The sequence below is a fragment of the Gracilinanus agilis genome, chromosome 5 (genome assembly GCF_016433145.1).
Source record: "Gracilinanus agilis isolate LMUSP501 chromosome 5, AgileGrace, whole genome shotgun sequence".
Taxonomy (NCBI): Eukaryota; Metazoa; Chordata; class Mammalia; order Didelphimorphia; family Didelphidae; genus Gracilinanus; species Gracilinanus agilis.
Window position 1 is genome coordinate 35,004,649 of NC_058134.1, and position 17,811 is coordinate 35,022,459.

The window sequence follows — 17,811 nt, forward strand, 5'->3', positions numbered from 1 at the left end:
GGTTATCAGATTGGATTGTTTGGTCAATTTAGGCCAACAGAGAAGTCAGGCACAGGACAGCGATACAATCTAAACAGGGATTGATGGCAGTGAAAGGAGATAAGATGGGTTTTATCTGCTTATGAAGGACTCTAAAAATAAATGCTGCTTTCATTTTTTTGGCCCGTTTCCTTCTGAACCCTATATTGTTATTGGAGTTGATCTTTATCTGTAATGTCCTCCATTTTGAAAAACAATCAGAAAATGTGGCTTGTGTCTAAAAGAGTAAATGAAGGGAGGGTTGTTACCTCATTGGAATCAATCCCATTATTGACCGACCAAGTGGTTTGGAAATATTCCAGCATTCTCTGCTTTAGCTGCTGTGGAAGGTGATGGACACGGATGAAGTCCTTCAGATCCTTTGTCCTTGTGTGGTAGAGAGACCATCTGGAGTACATTCGCTGTATGATTGCAGTTACATTTCCAAAGACCAAAGCATGCATCAAGGCTGGGGGAAAAACAGAAGAATAGGAAGAACACCATGGTTTGAGTCTTGACTCTATCACTTTTTGGTCCCAAAGCAGAAGAGAGCAGTAAGAGCTAGGAAACTGGGGTGAAGTGACTTAACATATACCTTGGAAACATCTGTGTCAGATTTGAACCCAGGACCTTCCATTTCTTGGCCTGGCTCTTAAAGCCCTGAGTCACCTACCTGCCACCTACAGTGCTTTTTGATCAGATGAAAATATATTTATTGAGGCTTATGATGTGCCAAGGCACTGGGCCAGGCAGTTGAGATGTATGCAGGGTTAGCATAGGTATTCATACTCTCAATTTCAACAATACTCTACCATAGCTACCACAATAAAAAAAAGAAAACTTTTGCCTTTTGTCTTAGAATTAATACTGCGCATTGGTTTCAAGGCATAAGAGTGTTAGGGGATGGGCAATGGGGGTTAAGTGACTTGCCCAGGATCACACATCTGAGGTTAGATTTGAACCCAGGACCTGCTGTCTCTGGAGCTACCACAATTTTGAGGAACAGTTCATGAAAAAAAAATTGTCATGTTCAAGATTTTCTCATTCATTAGTGGTTGCTAAAGAATGCATGCATAAAAGTGAAACAAATAAAAAAAACTTTAAAAAAGTCTCTGTGCTTTAAAAGCCAAATAAATTTCCTCAAATTTGTGTGGTGTTTGTGTGAAGGTCTGATTTCACTCATGTAAAAATTCCTATGCTTCAAAGTGTTGTCTGAGAACAGAAGAACTCCATTTGTCAGTGAAGTAATAAACAATTCTGCTACAAGTCAATGAAATTAAATCCCAGTTATCAGATCCCTTAATATCCTCATGAGCTAAATGTTTGGAAGCTCTGCCATCTTTAAAAATATGTAATAGTTCTTTCATGGAGATTAAACTGACTACTGAGAACAATCAGATTCCATTATTTTAACTTTGCTTTCCTTAATTATGTGGATGATTTTAACTCTGCTTTGCCTAATTGTAATGTGCATAAAGCACTTAAAAGTAAGAAAGGTAATATGTTTAGATCATTTAGCATTATAATTGTACATTATCAATAAAATGAATTACTGGATTAATTGTAGCATTCATGAAGGGTTTGGGGGAAAGGACTATTTTTTATTTGCTTCACTGTAATTTCAACATCTCATTTTCAGCACAAAGATTTAGGATTTAGCTGGTAATTTTTTTTAATCTACTGGCTTCCATTGTTTCTTATTTTGTAAGCTACTGTGTTTCCTCAGTCCCAGGTTGTCATTTTTTTTTCTACCTGGAGGAAAATAGAGTGTAACTGTCATCCTGAGTCATCTACACTACACTTAAAAGTTGAGTTTGAAGATATCCAAATCCTGGTCAGTTAGGAAATACTCTTTCTTTCCCTTCTGCTCCCAAAGGGACATTTTCACCTACTTCAAAATCACCTCCTAAATAATGTACCTTAGCTTCCAAACTAAACGTTCTCAACTTATTGACAACATTTATTATTGGATAATAACTTCTCAAACATTGAGATGGCAAACAGATCACAAGGACAGCTAGGCAGTTCTGCAGATTTTATGACTTTATAGCTTTAGAGATAGAAGGTGCATTAGGGGTCCTCCTAAACTTTAAAGATGGCCTATCAAAGTTACATGACTTGTCCAGGTCTTACAATTAGTATGTAGCAGACTTGGAATTGCATCTTCCGATGACAAATCCAGTGCTTGTTTTGTTGACCATGGAAGGCTTCTTCTTTCAGTGGCTAAGTGGCTAGAGTGCTAGACTTGTAGGCAAGAAGACCTGAATTCAAATCTTATCTTTCACATCTACTAACTGGGTGACCCTGGACCACTCCCTTAATCTCTCTGACCCTCCATTTCTCACCTGTAAAAAAGGAATAATAATATTATTGGTATTATCTCCTATGAGGCAAAATTATTCACATGTTCCATTTTCAGGAGATTGGGGTCCCTGCTGTTTCTCTCTTGCTGGATATACTTTACTTTCAAACTTTACTTTTATAGCCTAAAGCCAGTTTGCTGGGGAGGACAGGAACAGAATATCTTGTGACCATCCTTGCTTCCTTTCCTTCCTCTGTTCCAGCTATGCTGGATCATGGGGAGTAAATGGGCCCCAAATGGGGAGAGAACATTTTAAAAAATAATTGTGAGTCTTGGGAATGTGGGTTACAGAATCTTGACCAGCCTGGGAAGAATAGAATTATAGAAATGTTCTAATTAATTGTTCGGTTGTTTCAGTCACAGCCAACTCTTCCTGCTCCTATTGACCATTTGTTAACAAATATCCTGGTGTGGTTTTCCATTTCCTTCTCCAGCTCATTTTATAAATGGAGAAACTGGGGCTACCATGCTTAAGTGATTTGTCCAGGGTCTTACACCAGATCTGAACTCAGGTCTTCTTGACTCCAGGCCCAATGCTATATTTGTTACACTATTTAGCTGTGATCGTAACAGATTAACACACATTTTATTAGACATAGGCAGCAGGCACCGTGCTAGAGGATAGGACAGAAAGAGGTAGACAACAGGCACACAGACAAGTGTGTACAAGATACAGAACAAACATGAAGTAAATTATAGAGGGACAGAATGCACCAGGAGTTGGGGTGAGGTGTAGATCTGGAAAGGCTTAAAAGCACAAGATGGATGCTCGAAATGAGGAAATTGGGCATGTTTGTTCTATATTTATCAAGGACACAATATGTTCTACACACACTGGGCTATGCCTTAATAACTAAATAATCCAGTTTCTTATGACTTTACAGTTTCTGGACATACGAAGCCATGAGATTTACAGAGCTAAGAGGAAATATAGAGACAATCTAATCCAACACTGGACCTGTCCAAGATCATACAGTTAATTTGGGACAGAAGCAGGACCAAAACTCTTAGTGCATTGATTCCCAATTCAATGCTATTTCTTTTACAGGACAATCAATGTGTTCCACACATTCTCTGTTTTAGGAAGCTTCTTTGACAATCTGTAATATGGAAATAATGATTTCCTAAAGCATACTACATTTGTCTGAAGGTTAGAATGCTATTTCTATCATACTAGGAAAATTTAGCTACATAAACTTTTAATGTGGAAATTGCTGATTAAATAACATTGAATTCAATTCAGTAAGGATTTAATAAATGCTTACTAAATATATATGCCAGGTAATGTGCTAAGGGTTGGAAATAATAAAGACAAAGAACAGTCCCTGATCTTGGGAGTTTATTCTCTGATGGGATATAATCTATGGATAGATGAGTAAATATGATTTTCTTAAGGAGAGAGAAACACACATGCAGAGAGGGACGTAGACAGAAAGACAAGATGTGTGTGCAAGACAGAGACACAGAGAGATGTAGATATCTATCTTTCTGTATCTGTCTATCTGCTTATCTGTCTCTCTATCTATCCATCCATCCATCCATCTATCCATTCATCTGTAAGTCTATCTATCTATCTATCTATCTATCTATCTATCTATCTATCTATCTATCTATCTATCTATCTATCTGTCTGTCTGTCTGTCTGTCTATCTATCTAAATAGAGGTGTGCAGGTTTGTGAAAGGCAGAGATGGAGGGACAGAAAGAGACAAAGATAAAGAGAGACAGAGTAAGAGAGAAAACAATCAGGCAATTAAGAAGGCTTTCTACTATTGTTATCAGGTTATTTAATCATCACTTAATTCAGATATACATTTTTATTCTGCAGGAAAAGTTTCCAAATGATATCATAGCTTGAAAGAGTTAACATTGTTTCTCAAATGACTGTGCTTGCAGAGAACAGTTTATGCAGTAGGAAAATATGAGTCACTGACTGCACAGAATATAGTAGGCAAATCAATGGAGAATAGCCTAGCATATCTGACAGATATTGCAAATTCTAATTTAGTAAGCTTAAAGTCCTGAGAACCTGAGTATTTCTCAAACTTTCCACCAGGAACAGAAGAAATATCTACAAAGCACATAAAGCCTGTGGGGAATATTTACTCTTGAAGGGGCTATAATTTTAGCAAGAATTAAAAAAAACCTATTAACTAAAGTAAACATTACAAGAATGAAATCTATATATCAGAAATAGTATCATCTAGAAAACGGGATTTGGAATCCGAGGACCTGGGTTCAAATTCTAGTTCTTCTACTGTAATCTTGGGCAAATCACTTGATTTTTCTAGGCTGGTTTCCTTATCTTTAAGAAGAAAGATCATAAGAGTTATTCCTCTTCTAAATGCAATGATAAGCCTTTGTTGTTTCACAGCCCCGTGAGCTATTACTTTTTTTTTCTAAGGAGGAGAGTAACTTGGCACCACTATAACCCCATTTCACTTTTCATTTAAACATCTTTTCATAAGTCACAACCTAATTTCTTTCCTAGGAATTTTCCTTCTTCATGAAGTCAGTCTTCCTTGACCACCCAGTTCCAATGATCTCTTCCTTCTCTGAATACCTCACTCATGTAACACTAATATACTACCTGGTATTAGAAATGATTTATCTTTTATTTGTAAATGTCCAATGTCCCAATCTTCCCATAAGGTCCCTGAGCTCTATAGTAGCTGCAGCTTCCTCCTCTTTGTGTATCCCACATCATTTAGCAATAGAATTTTACTCAGAGTAGGTGCTCAATGAATTGAATGAAACTTCACAACCAATCACCCTCATATAGAGCCTCCATAAATCTTTCCCTAGACAATGATTAAAAAACGTAAATGCTGATGATAAAGGGGAAGAGTAAAGGATGCTATCAAAGAAATTTCTAGATGAAAAAGAAGATGGGGCAGGAATGCGGTAAGAAGGGAGAACAGATAGAGAGCCCCATGTGGTCCACGGGCACTCATGTGATGTAAAGAGAATATGAAGATCTTTGGATATTGGGAAACCTAGGGGGAGGACATGGTTCAAAGCCTTACAGGGTGATTTCTTATAATCTGCATCTTTGGAGGCTATGCTCACATTAAAGCAATCATAAGATCCTAGTTTAGAAAATAAGAGCATTTAGAAATATCACAGAAGAGGAAATCATAATGTAGTATAAGATTGAAGAGATGACCTTTAAGGCCCTTATAAACTCTAGCAAAAGTTTATATAAGTAGATTCCACTTAGTGTAAAAAAAATGGATCCTTGTACCAGTCACATTATTCAAATCCCCCTGAATATTTCCAGGGGACAGGGCTAATGATCACAGTTTATGTATTAAAATTTCAAATAGTGTTAATTCACATACTAGTGATCATTTCACAAGATCTGTTATTCTAACTAATAGGATCCAAAATGTATTTTCTGGCCGCCCTCCTCTCCCAAATATAACTATCTAGAAAGTCTTTGACCTATTCAAAAGTGACATTCAAGTCTTCTCTAAATTATAAGACAGAGCATGTAAGAAAGATATGTTTCCTGCTATTTAATTATGAAAGTTCTCGCCCCCCATCTCTTCCTTTTAATGTTCCTTTCCAGCTGACCCATTGGCATTTCTTATTCTATTACATTACAGATTAATAATATTTGGCAGCATTAACTTGATTGCAGGAATAAAATGTAGTTTGAGAGACAATAAACTGTTCAAATTTAGACCCAGAATCCTCATTACTCATAACCACACCAGGTATATTTGGGAAACTGTGGCTGCACCTGTATCAGAAAATGAACCAGTTGTTAATTGCTTCCTAATTGGCTATTATAGATAAAGTTCCCTCCCAAAAGGAATTCCCTGATATCATTAGTGGGTATTAGCATAAGTACCTTGTAGTAAAAAAAACCAAAAAGATGGATCACTAGAAAAAGATGAATTTTTATGACTGAGGATAATTCCAACCACCCCTTTGTTGTTTCTTGTGTGGTCATTCAGAAAACAAAGGCTAAAGGAAGAATGGTCTGGAAAGTAGCTCATTCCTGCTACCTAGGAAAAAGAAAAATAGTCTACTTACCGCCAATTAGCATCGTACAGATGGAAAAGATCTTTTCTGCATCTGTGTTGGCGGAGACATTTCCGAACCCAACACTGGTGAGGCTGCTGAGGGTGAAATAGAGAGCTGCAATGTAGGCACTTCGGATGGATGGGCCTCCTAAGGTGTTGTTGCCACCATAGTAAGGAGATTCCAGACGTTTCCCCAGCTCGTGAAGCCAACCTATAAGAGAAAGTAAAGAGAAAACTTACAATGGGAAAAAGAATATCAAATTAGTCTGGCTATATCATTACTAGGATATTTTAAGTATTAGCACGGCATAGTGGATATAATAATAATAATGGGAATAAAATAGTAACAATAATAATGAGGATTTAGATAGTACTTTAGTTTTCAAATCATTTTACACATTATCTCATTTGATTCTCAGAACAACCATGAGAGGTAGGTGCAATTGTTATCTTTATTTTACAGTTAAGGAAACTGAGGCATAAAGATGTTTTTTTTTTCCCAAGTTCTTTCAAAGCCTGGGTTCTAACTAAGGATATCTAACTCCAACTCATGTCTACTTTCTACTATACCACATTGACTTCCATCATTTTTGCATGAGAAAGAAAAATGCTTGCTAGTCAGAGAACAGTCTGTTTCCCAGTTCTCTTACCCATGACACTCATTTCTGTACTGGAAATTTTGTAAGTAAAGAGATTTAAGTAATAGATAGATATCCATGAACCTAAAGGAAAATTATATAAAACTGTTTTTTCATTCCTTTAGGGACAAATTAAGAAAAGCAGAATTCAACAAACTCCAGTGGGTCCATGATGTTATTGTTGTGGCTATCACACACAACATAGAATACTGCAGGCCATCTGCATCGATTCATCTTATGTGATTGCTGCTCATGTTCTTCCACAAGTCTTGCATATAGGGTCTATTACACATGTTGGGGCAGATGGCTCATTAAAAGACATTTCTTTAAGATTTGAGGGATACCATTGCCTCCCCGAATGAGGCTATCTCTCACTTTCATATGACCTGACCAACTCTTTTTCAGATTGTAAAATTCCTGCTATCTTTTTATTCCTCATCTTGGATACAACTCATTGTAATATGTTTCAGTCTGTATTTGGCCCTCCAATATTTCTCCATTCTCATGAAATTTAGAATTTTAGGAGAGTATGATGACTATGATTTGTAGCCAGAGAGCCCCAATGGAAGAATTTTACTTCTAAGAAGACGGATTTTTATGTAAAGGAACAACTTAACCCAACAGCTTGACACAAAAGGTACAAAATTTTGTTCAAGCAACAAACTCCATGAAAATCAGAATGGTTTGAATGGAAGCTAAAGATTCCATGAGATAAAAAGAAACAGTAAAACAAAGTTGACAGACAGAAATAGAAGAAAAGGTAAAAGTATTTTATTGTGAAAACAACTATGTGGAAAATATATCATGGAACATAGGACTCAAGATAAATATAAAATGGTAAATATGAATGAATAATCGTAATGGACTAAAACAAGGACAAACTGTTTCTATTCTACTATTGGGAGATGATCTATGTGCTTTCTCTGACCTTGTCGCTGTTGGAGGTCACAGAGGGACTTTGATTTAATAGAATGCCTGGGATTGGTTCTGTCCTGTGGTAATGATCTTAGAAAAAGAATGAAATTGAGAAGAATACACTGAGGAGGAAAAGGGAGAGGAAGGTTAGGGGAAATTATTTGAAATAAAAGAGGTGTGTAAGTAGAAGTCTAAACAAATAGGGTGGAAGGGATGAGATGAGGGGTGACATTTGAATCTTATGCTTTTCTGAACTGGTCAAAGAAGGGAAGAACATACAAAAAGAGTTGGATCCAAGAACACATTTCATTCAAAAGGGAGGTAGGAGGGAAAATTGAGAAGAGAGAAGAGTAAACATGAGGGAAGGGTAGACTAAAAGAAAGATTAATCTTAAGTAAAATAATTCGAAGTACAGGCTTAAAAGCTATTTATTATGATTTTTTTTGCAGTGGCAAAGAACTGGAAATTGAAAGTATGTTCATCAATTCATGAATGGCTGAATGAGTTATGGTAATATAAATATGATGGAATATTACTCTATAGTAAAGAATGATGATGGGGATGATTTCAGTGAAATATGGGAATACTTGTGTGAAATGATGCATAGTTAAATAAGCAGAAACAGGAGAAAAATTAATAAATTGATAATATTTTATAGATAAACAGCTTTGAAAGACTTAGGTCTCTGATTAGCATAATGTGCCATAATTCTAGAAAACTCATGCTAAAGCATCCTCATCACTTCCTGGTAGAGAGGTTAAGAAAGAGTGAATAATGACGCATACTTTAAAAAAATGCCCAATGCAAAAATCTATTTTGCTTGACTATGTATGTTTTTAATAGAGGTTTTATTTGTCCTTATTTTTCAGCTGGGGTGGGGGGAGGAGAGAGAGAGAGAGAGAAAACCGATTTTCGAAAATTGAAAAATATAATTAAAATAACAACAAAAGATAAAAACAAAAGACACTGCAGCATGATATTTGAAGAGTTAATTTTAGAGTCAAGAAGACCTTCTCATCTCTGATACCTACTATGTGTGATCTTGGAAAAGTCAATTAATTTCCCATTACCCAGCAACATTCTAAGACACTCAAGTTTCAGAGCACATGATGCCCTGAATTGTTATGGCACTTTCCTCATCCAGAGTTGCCTATATTAGTGAAATCACATGACCAATTTAAAAGCAAATGAAAACAAAACAAGAGAAAAGGAATTATGACAAAGACCCTCTTGTTGACTAGAGATCAAAGTCATCATAAGATTAGGAAAACTAGGATTATCTGCTTATGAGAGAAACATGGCAATCTCTACCTTTGGGGAATTTCTGTTATAGATATGCAGAATTCTATGAAAATTTATCCCCTGTCCTTAGAATATCAAAGAATATGTCAACACATATGCCACATATGGAACTGTAAAGATATCAAATTATTACTATTATGTATAAATCCCATTATAAATATTTTAAAAATAAGTAATATATGTATCATAGAAAATAATAATGCAAATAATAGTTAACATTTATGTAAGTCTTACAATATACTAGATACTGTATTAAGCATTTTCCAATTATCACCTATGATTCTTACTACAATCATGGGAGGTAGGTGCTATTATTATTATCATATTCCAGATGAGAAAACTGAGACAAATAGTGATTAAGTGGCTGGCTCAGGGTCACACAATTTGTAAGTGTCTGAGGCCAAATTTGAACTCTTCCTAACTTGAGATCCCTTGCTCTATCCAATGCCCCACCATGCTGCCCCTGTGTAGATGAACCTTAAAATTTCTCTGAGCTCCCATCAGGCAGCATTCTGACCACTTTGCTCTCATATCTACTTCTGAACATTAAATAAAAAGCATGAGGAAAGATGACACCCCTTCCTCGGGACTTCAGGTTCTATAAATGCATTGTAGTGAACAAAATGGGAACTATCTTGGCCACTTATGATGCAATTTGTACACATTTTGTGCCTTCTCCTAGGAACTTATGATTTAAATTAGATAACATTGATGTTGAAGTGATTCTCTAATTACTATAGGCAGTTGTAAAGACTCTGTGGCAATCCATGAAACAGAGGACAAGAATGGGTAATAAAAGATAAGCCCTGACTTCATTTCCACCCTCTGGGAAAAGATTTATTTAGAGTCTGATTTGCAGAGGCTGTTGCTTGCCTTTTTGATAAGAGCACCAAACAATGAAGCACTAAATAGTTGATTATTTTTTAAGATGCATAAATCATTGTGACCTGGTAAGAGGATGTCACAACATCTCAACTTCTGGTGGATACATGAGATGATTTGTATTTTTCCAAATTGTCTCACTTTGTTCATCTCAGTGAAGATGAAATGGCTGGGAGATGTTGCTTTGCTCATAGAGTAGGTACTACATGACCTAATTCTCATCTTCTTTTGGTGCATTGAGGGGCAAAAACAAATGCCTGCTTCTCAGCCCAAGAATAAAATCAAGTACCTGAATCAAAAACTGGAACTAACTACACTAATTTGCTGTATCTTGAGCTGAACTCAAATAGCTTTTTAAAAGACAAAAAAACCCTCAAATTCAAGTTTATTCAATGTCTACAAAAAGATCGAGTCTTAGCCACACCACATATGGGAGCCACTTTTCAAGGTCTCTGTTGAGTTTTAGAATGTCTAAATAGGAGGATGCCCAGGTATTGAGGGGAGCAAGGAACATACAAGGAACATACAAGGAAGTTTGGATGTTTGTGCCCCGCCCCCATGAAAGATTTTTGTTGGGGAGATAACTCTAGGTATCTTTTAATGTTTCAGAGACTGTCACGTATAAAGAAGGGTTGGTTTTGTTCTCCTTGGTTTAAACGCTTACTAAATGCTTTAGACTGACAGCTGTAGTCAGACTAATTGACTACACAAGACAAAAACAGGAACAATGGGCAGAATTTGCAGAGAGGTAAATGCAGGTTTTATGTAAGAAAAAAAATTTCATAATGCCTGTGCCATCCCATGGTGCTGCATCAGGCAGAAATGATTTCTACATCCTAGAAGTCTTAGAGTCCATTTTGCTTTTTGCTATTAAAGGGGATCTCTGCTTCAGGTATCGATCAGAACAGATGACATCTGTGGTACTATTTGATTTGATTCTCAAATTGTCTACTCTTTATGATTCACCAATTCCACCTTCTCTCAACTTCTGACCATACATTCTCCATTTCTCTAATCATGTATCCCTCTCTAAATTAATGTAATGTATTGTAACATAACATAATATATATTAAACATATATATTACACACAATATATTTATTTAAAAAAGAGAGACATTTCTAAATCATCAATTTGATCACAGATCCATTGGAATGTGCTGATCTAAACTTGAAACAAATCCAAAGACTTCCTAAACAGTCTTTTTTGAAACATAAACTTCATGTTAGGAGATGCAGATTAAGTTTCTTTTATTTCTTAACTATATATGCTTTTTCATAAGTGGTCTTGGTGGATGTTTAAGAAGAGTTCAAAGCAGAGGTAGTCAGGTGTGAAGAAAAGAACACATAATATACTAGATCCGAGGTAGAGGGCATTATAGTTTGGTTGGAAGTGGTTGTTCATCCTTTGTTTCAAAGAGGATCTATGGCATCAAGGGGGGCATTGTCTTCACTCACACATGAATTGGATTTAAAGGAGGCAGAGTTGCACAAAGTCTTTAGCCTCCCTCTCTCTTCCAGAGACATAACAGCCTAGTGGCAAGAAAAATGACAGGATGACTGTTAATAACTCAGGATACAGTGGATGACTTTGGCATCAAAAGTCTGACCAAGCTAGTGCTCCACTGTACTTGTTTCAGCTGCCTTCATGGCTTTTGGATCAGATTGTTCTCATCTGTTCCTTCTGCCAGAAGAAGTCTTCAGGCTTGAGGTAGACATCCCCCCACTCCCTGTTGGATCTGAGGCTGCAAACCAGTTTAGCCAATCTGCCAAGACGGGTTATCAGAGGGCAGCCATTGAGCATTCTCCAACTTCTTGGAGCCATAGATGAGAGATGGGTGAAAAGTAGACATGAAAGGTGGATGAGCAATCATGAGAGGACTCAGCAAGCCCTCCTGCCAGGGATGCCAGCTCTCTTTGAACACCCTATACTCTCCAGTTGAAAGTCCATTAGCCCCTTGAAGTCAGAGGGTGTTGGTATGAATGATTCCTCTAATGCTTACAACCCATAGGAATTTGGGCAAATCACTAAAATTTCCTGGGTTGTGATTTCTTTTTCTGTAAAATGAAGGAATTTGACTGAATGGCCTATGAAGTCCCATCTAGTTCTTGATCTATGATTCTAATTTTATTGATCTCTCTCTCTAGCAATCTACTTTTAACTAGCATATGGTGGAGGCATTTTCAAAACTTTTAAAAAATATGAGACAATTGCTATATACTTCTGTTACAGTCAAAAGAGCAGAAGCTGTAATGATCATGAAAAAAAATCCCTGGTGACACAGAAAGTATATTACACCCACAAAGTCTGCTATTGACTCTGTCAGCTAAATAAAACTTTTTCCCTGCACAGTACTGCCTTTCCACAATGAGAACACATGTTCTGCTGTAACAAGACAGCGTATCACTGTACTGTACCAAAAGGATACAATTTCACCAATTTGGAATTTGATCTCCCCCCCTCCCCGATTAATGTCATGGAAATTCTTGCCTCTAAAAGTAGGTGCACCCTAGAACATTCTGCCTCTGCTCAATTTCCTTCCTAATGGACATGACGAGAAAGTTTTACTTGCAACTTAATGTAAACTCCACTATATTGAAATCAATTTAAGGCATGAATTAAGGAATGAGGGAAAGAAACAGGATATAATGTCTGTGATCAAGACAGATTCATCCATTAAAATAGTTTTACTTTTCACAATAAATAGAATGATGAATTTACTCTTCATTGGCCCAAACATTAGAGAACATAATAGAAATTTAATAATGCTATTGCTACAAAGGCTCTCTCTCTAGATCAATATTCTGGTATTGCCATATGGCTTCTAGTCATGGAGCACCAAGAAGAGTCACAATTGCAAGGGACCCAGAGGACAATGGAAAGACACCTGGCAAATGTAAGCAGGCTTCAGCACCATGCCAAAAAAATGACTTGGGTGAGAGAAGAATAATAAAAGCCAACATGAAGGAAATGGATTCTAGGAAAAGGAGATGGGCCTGTCTGGAGAGAATATGAAGGATAACAGATGGACTGCCTGAGTGCCATCCCGAGTGTCATAAAATATTAAGAAGCCCCAGAGGAAGGCCTCCAGCAAGTGGGGGAGATTCTCCCTGAGGGATTTATAGGGAAGATGCAGACAAAGAATACCCATAATGAGAAATCATGTTTTGGTTGCAATGTACACCAGAGGAAGGTGTGGCTTCATTGGTGGGACTGCTGTACCAAAGTATCAATGTGAAATACTTCATTATCTTATTGTTTTTTTCTAAAATCAATTAACAATTTTATTGAGCTTCTCCTATATAACCAGCACCATATGGGCGGGCTCCTTGACTCAAGGACAATCTGACTCAAGGACACTTTCTGTGTGACCTTGGGCAAATCACTGAACCCCAGTTGCCTAGCCCTTACCACTCTTCTGCCTTGGAACTGATGCTTAGTATCAAGTCTAAGATAGAAGGTAAGAGTTTAGGGGGGAAAACATCATTTATTAAGCACTTATTATGTTCCAGACACTCTGCTATGAGCTAAGGAAAACCCCTTCCAAAACAAGGCAAGAGATTGTCCTTGAGTCAAATTTGAATCCAGGACCTTCTGTCCCCAGACCTGTTTTTTTTCACGGAACCACCTAGCTCCTCCTTTAATAAATGATGTCGACCCACTGATCAAGATTAATTGCTTCATTTTTGCTCCAAATAGAAATCAAATATTCATCAATGTTAGTGCATTTTAGTTGTGCTTATTTCTAGATACTCAAATATGCACACACACCTATACATATACAAACTGTTTTATACAAACAGATTTCTGAAGTTTTGTATAATTTAAAAAATCTGATCACATTCAAGTTCACAAGTGTCAATTTATATTTCAGTGAATTCTTTTGTAATTTAAATACTTTTTTATAATGCTGATAAACATCCAGTAAAGTACCTTATAAATTCAACCTATATACCCACAAACTCATGTGCTTTCCTTATATGTCAAGTGAAGTGATTTGGACTGGATAATCTATTGGCAGAACCTGGGCAAAGAGTAGATATGTACGGTAACCAAATAGAACATACCATGTGGGAAAGGACAGAGGTGGTATGTCATGAGTGGAAGGGAAGGAACAAAATTTTTTTTCATAATTTGTAATATATAACTCAGAAATGCAAATCTGAATTCACATAGATTGTGTTCACTCCTGGGACTTCCCTCTAAAATGACTTTAATTTGTGACCTGGACCAGTATTAACATCAGAATTGTTATGAGGGTGGAAAAAGGAACCTAGTTCCCATGCAAGTGTTCGGCTAACAAGATTTAGAACATAGGACAGTTGGGTGATAAATTTGGTGCCCATTGTAAATCTCAACGACCACATGCTGGTTCAAAGTGGGATTGGAGTCTGCACTGGTTGAGGGAGTAATTATGCCACTGAAATCACAGATCCTTGAAATATTGAAGTAAGTAGGAAAGATCCCATATTGTTTCTTCATAAATTGTATTCTGGGCAAGCTGCTTCTGCTCACCTTCATGCTTTCCTAAGCTTGCTTCTCAATTACCTTGAATTATATGAATGATGAAATTTTCTTCCATAAAATCATCCAGTATTTCTAGGAGGAAAGTGGAAAGTTTTTGCATTTTTGAACCATCTATCTCTTCTGCTCTATTTCTGCTGCTTGGCTAGCCTGCTCTTTAGGAACTGGGCAAATGTGGAATTACTACGCAGACTTAGAACTTTCTGTAAATGAATTCACCACTTATGCAAACACATTGCAGAGTGATTTTGGATTGGAGCTATCTGAATTAATCTGAACTGAAAATGGTAATTTGTCCTAGACCAGAGCAACACTTTAAATTACCATTTAATAGCACATTTCTCTCTTTCTTTCCAGAAGTGCATAACTATTTCATGACAAGAAAAAATGACCCAATTAAACAATGACTCTTAAATAATCCGTGTCATTTGCCTATTTGTAAATAAACCACTACGACATATATTTGAGCATCTGAGAAAATCATAAACTTCCTGGATTATAACTGAGTACTCCTGCATCCCCTTGGTAGCTGCCCTGATTGTGATTCTAAGAAGTATGGCTGAGCATCTGATCACTATCTACTGGGACAGAGAGTCAAAATTACTAATTCTTTTACATAGAGAAAAATCATATAAATTTTCAAAAGACCTCCTTCTTCTCTCCTTCTTTCTTCTGCTTCTCATCCTATTCCCTTGGTGCAAACAATCTTGGTGCCTCTTTTGTGAAAGAGTGGTTGTGGAAACCTCCAGACTTGCCATGGCCAATGAAAAGACTAAGGAATGATCCAAGACTGAAAATTCATTAAGGTCTGAGGAAATACATCCAAGGCCCAATGTTGGGAGAGAGATCTCTAGATATGGTGGTACTATTACTAGGGAAAGGAGCAAGATATGCCATAGAGGACCTTTCTCCCTTGAAGTAGGACAAGGGATGGTGTAGGGAGGGAAAACTCTATTAGGAAGCTTCTTATTTTCTTTAATTATTCTTATCAACTAGATCAGTGATTCCCAAAGTGGGTGCCACTGCCCCCTGGTGGGTGCTGCAGCAATCCGGAGAGGTGGTGATGGCCACAGGTGCATTTATCTTTCCTGTTAATTGCTATTAAAATTAAAAAAATAATTTCCAGGGGGCTAAGTAATATTTTTTTCTGGAAAGGGGGCGGTAGGCCAAAAAAGTTTGGGAACCACTAAACTAGATACTGACTAGCTTAGTTGCTTTTACCTGCTATAGGAACACAAGTGTTTTCAGAGTTTTCTAAATTTTAATTCCCTAGGTAAAGTTCTTATTGCCTACCTTAATTATGAATCTGTTATGGTCATTCTCGAGGTTGCCCTAGTTGGTTAGGTTAATAAAAATGATTATGGAGATGAGTCCATTGAATGTGGAACAGAAAATTTTGGATCTGGCAGGGGATGTTCTATTGGTTCAAGGTAAAGGGAAAGACTTCAGCATGGACAATGTCCCACCATACAAATATAATGGTAAAAGAGATTGTAAAGACAAAGGAAGGGGCAGTTAGATGACTCAATAGATAGAGAGCCAGGCCTGGAGATGAGAGGTCCTGGGTTCAAATCTCAGACTAGCTATGTGACTCTGGGCAAATCACTTAACTCCCATTGTGTAGCTTTTACTGCTCTTTTGCCTTAGAACCAATACATAGTATTGATTCTAAAAAGGAAAGTAAGAGTTTGAAAAAAAATGAATGAAGACACCAAATATTCATCCAAAATGATTGTATTTACTACAATATTAGATCAACCATTTTCTTTTGTTCCAGATGTTATAATTTTGGATATTGTTCCCATTTCCCTTCATTGTGGTCCTATTCTGCATAGTTATCAAATACATATTCTTTGAAATTGGATATTATCCTTGGGACACTCCCTGGGCTCTGAGAAGTGGACTTTCATCTGATCTTTGAGGGAACCAGGCCCCTACATCATTACATTCTAGGTACTTTTCCAAACCATGCCATCTCAGCAGTACCCCATCTTCTCATTTCTAGCTTCCCCTTATACATTGTCCTCGCTCATTAGAATGCAAGTCCCTCAACAAACAGGAGTCATTTCTATTGCTTGTTCCTGTGACCCCAGCATTTAGTTCAACAGTAGTCACAAAGAAGTACTTCTTTCAGACTGGAGGAGGAAACAGAGGAAGTGTGATATTGAGAAATCAGTGCATTTGAAGTCAGAAGTCCTGGGTTCTAGTATCAGCTTTGACTTTTACTTGATTTGGCCTTGGGAAAGTCTCATCACTTCTCAAAGGAGACTAGGTGAGACCATCTCTAAGATCTTTCAAGCCCTAACTATGATTATAATAAAATAATGCATCATTTCCAGATTCTTTTTTTCTTGAAGTTTTATTTCTGTTTTTCTCCCTTAGGAATACTTAACACAAAAGATTCTTTAGGATGTTATTTAACTTTGGAATCACGAGAATGAGTATAATCACAATTCACCACACTGTACAATTCTATGCAGGTAAATTCACTTTGACCTTCCTAGACATAGTCAAAGTTTGCAGAAAAAGAAGCCCCCATTTCATTAAGTATACCAAGTTCAAGAAGACCACTAACTCTTCAGTTGCATGAGAATAATATTCCTATCTCATAGAATTGTTGTGAAGAAGGTATTTTGTTAACCACATAAAAATTATTCATTTTTGTTTTCTGATTTGGACTTGTAATTTTGTTGGCATGGGGAATGAAAGGTCATTAACATAGGTAATGAAACTCCACCAATTCAGATGCCTAATTGTAATTGTTCTATATTTTAAATATCTTATTGCAATGGATAAGAGCCCCATATTTAAGTCAGGAGGTCCTGAAAAAAAATCTGGCCTCAGACACTGGTTGTGTGACCCTGGGCAAGTCACTTAGCCTCTCTCAACCTTAGTTTCCACATCTACAAAACAGAGAAAATAATAGTACCAACCAGTCTTGTGAAGATTAAATTAGATGGTTGTAAATCATTTAGCATAGTGATAACCCAGGTTGGCCCTACTCCTTTGTCAGCACTCTAACCAGCACACAACATTGTCTCTCTATTATTACACCTTTAATAACCAATCACAGATTCACATTCTTTTTTCAGATGTCAAGAGGTTAATAGCCCCTTGATGAAAGAGGAGCCACTAAGCCTC

The 17,811-nt window shown here is 36.9% G+C and overlaps 1 protein-coding gene across 1 annotated transcript in view; it reads right to left on the minus strand.

The window, feature by feature from the left end:
• The window catches only part of KCNH8 (potassium voltage-gated channel subfamily H member 8), a 400,722-nt gene that overhangs the window by 86,618 nt on the left and 296,293 nt on the right, over positions 1–17,811 (minus strand). The window contains exons 7-9 of the mRNA XM_044678889.1: positions 14,420–14,514; positions 6,421–6,621; positions 288–487 (exon numbers count right to left, since the gene is read on the minus strand). Of these exons, the coding sequence (XP_044534824.1) occupies positions 288–487; positions 6,421–6,621; positions 14,420–14,514 (496 nt within the window). The remainder of the gene's footprint in view (positions 1–287; positions 488–6,420; positions 6,622–14,419; positions 14,515–17,811) is intronic.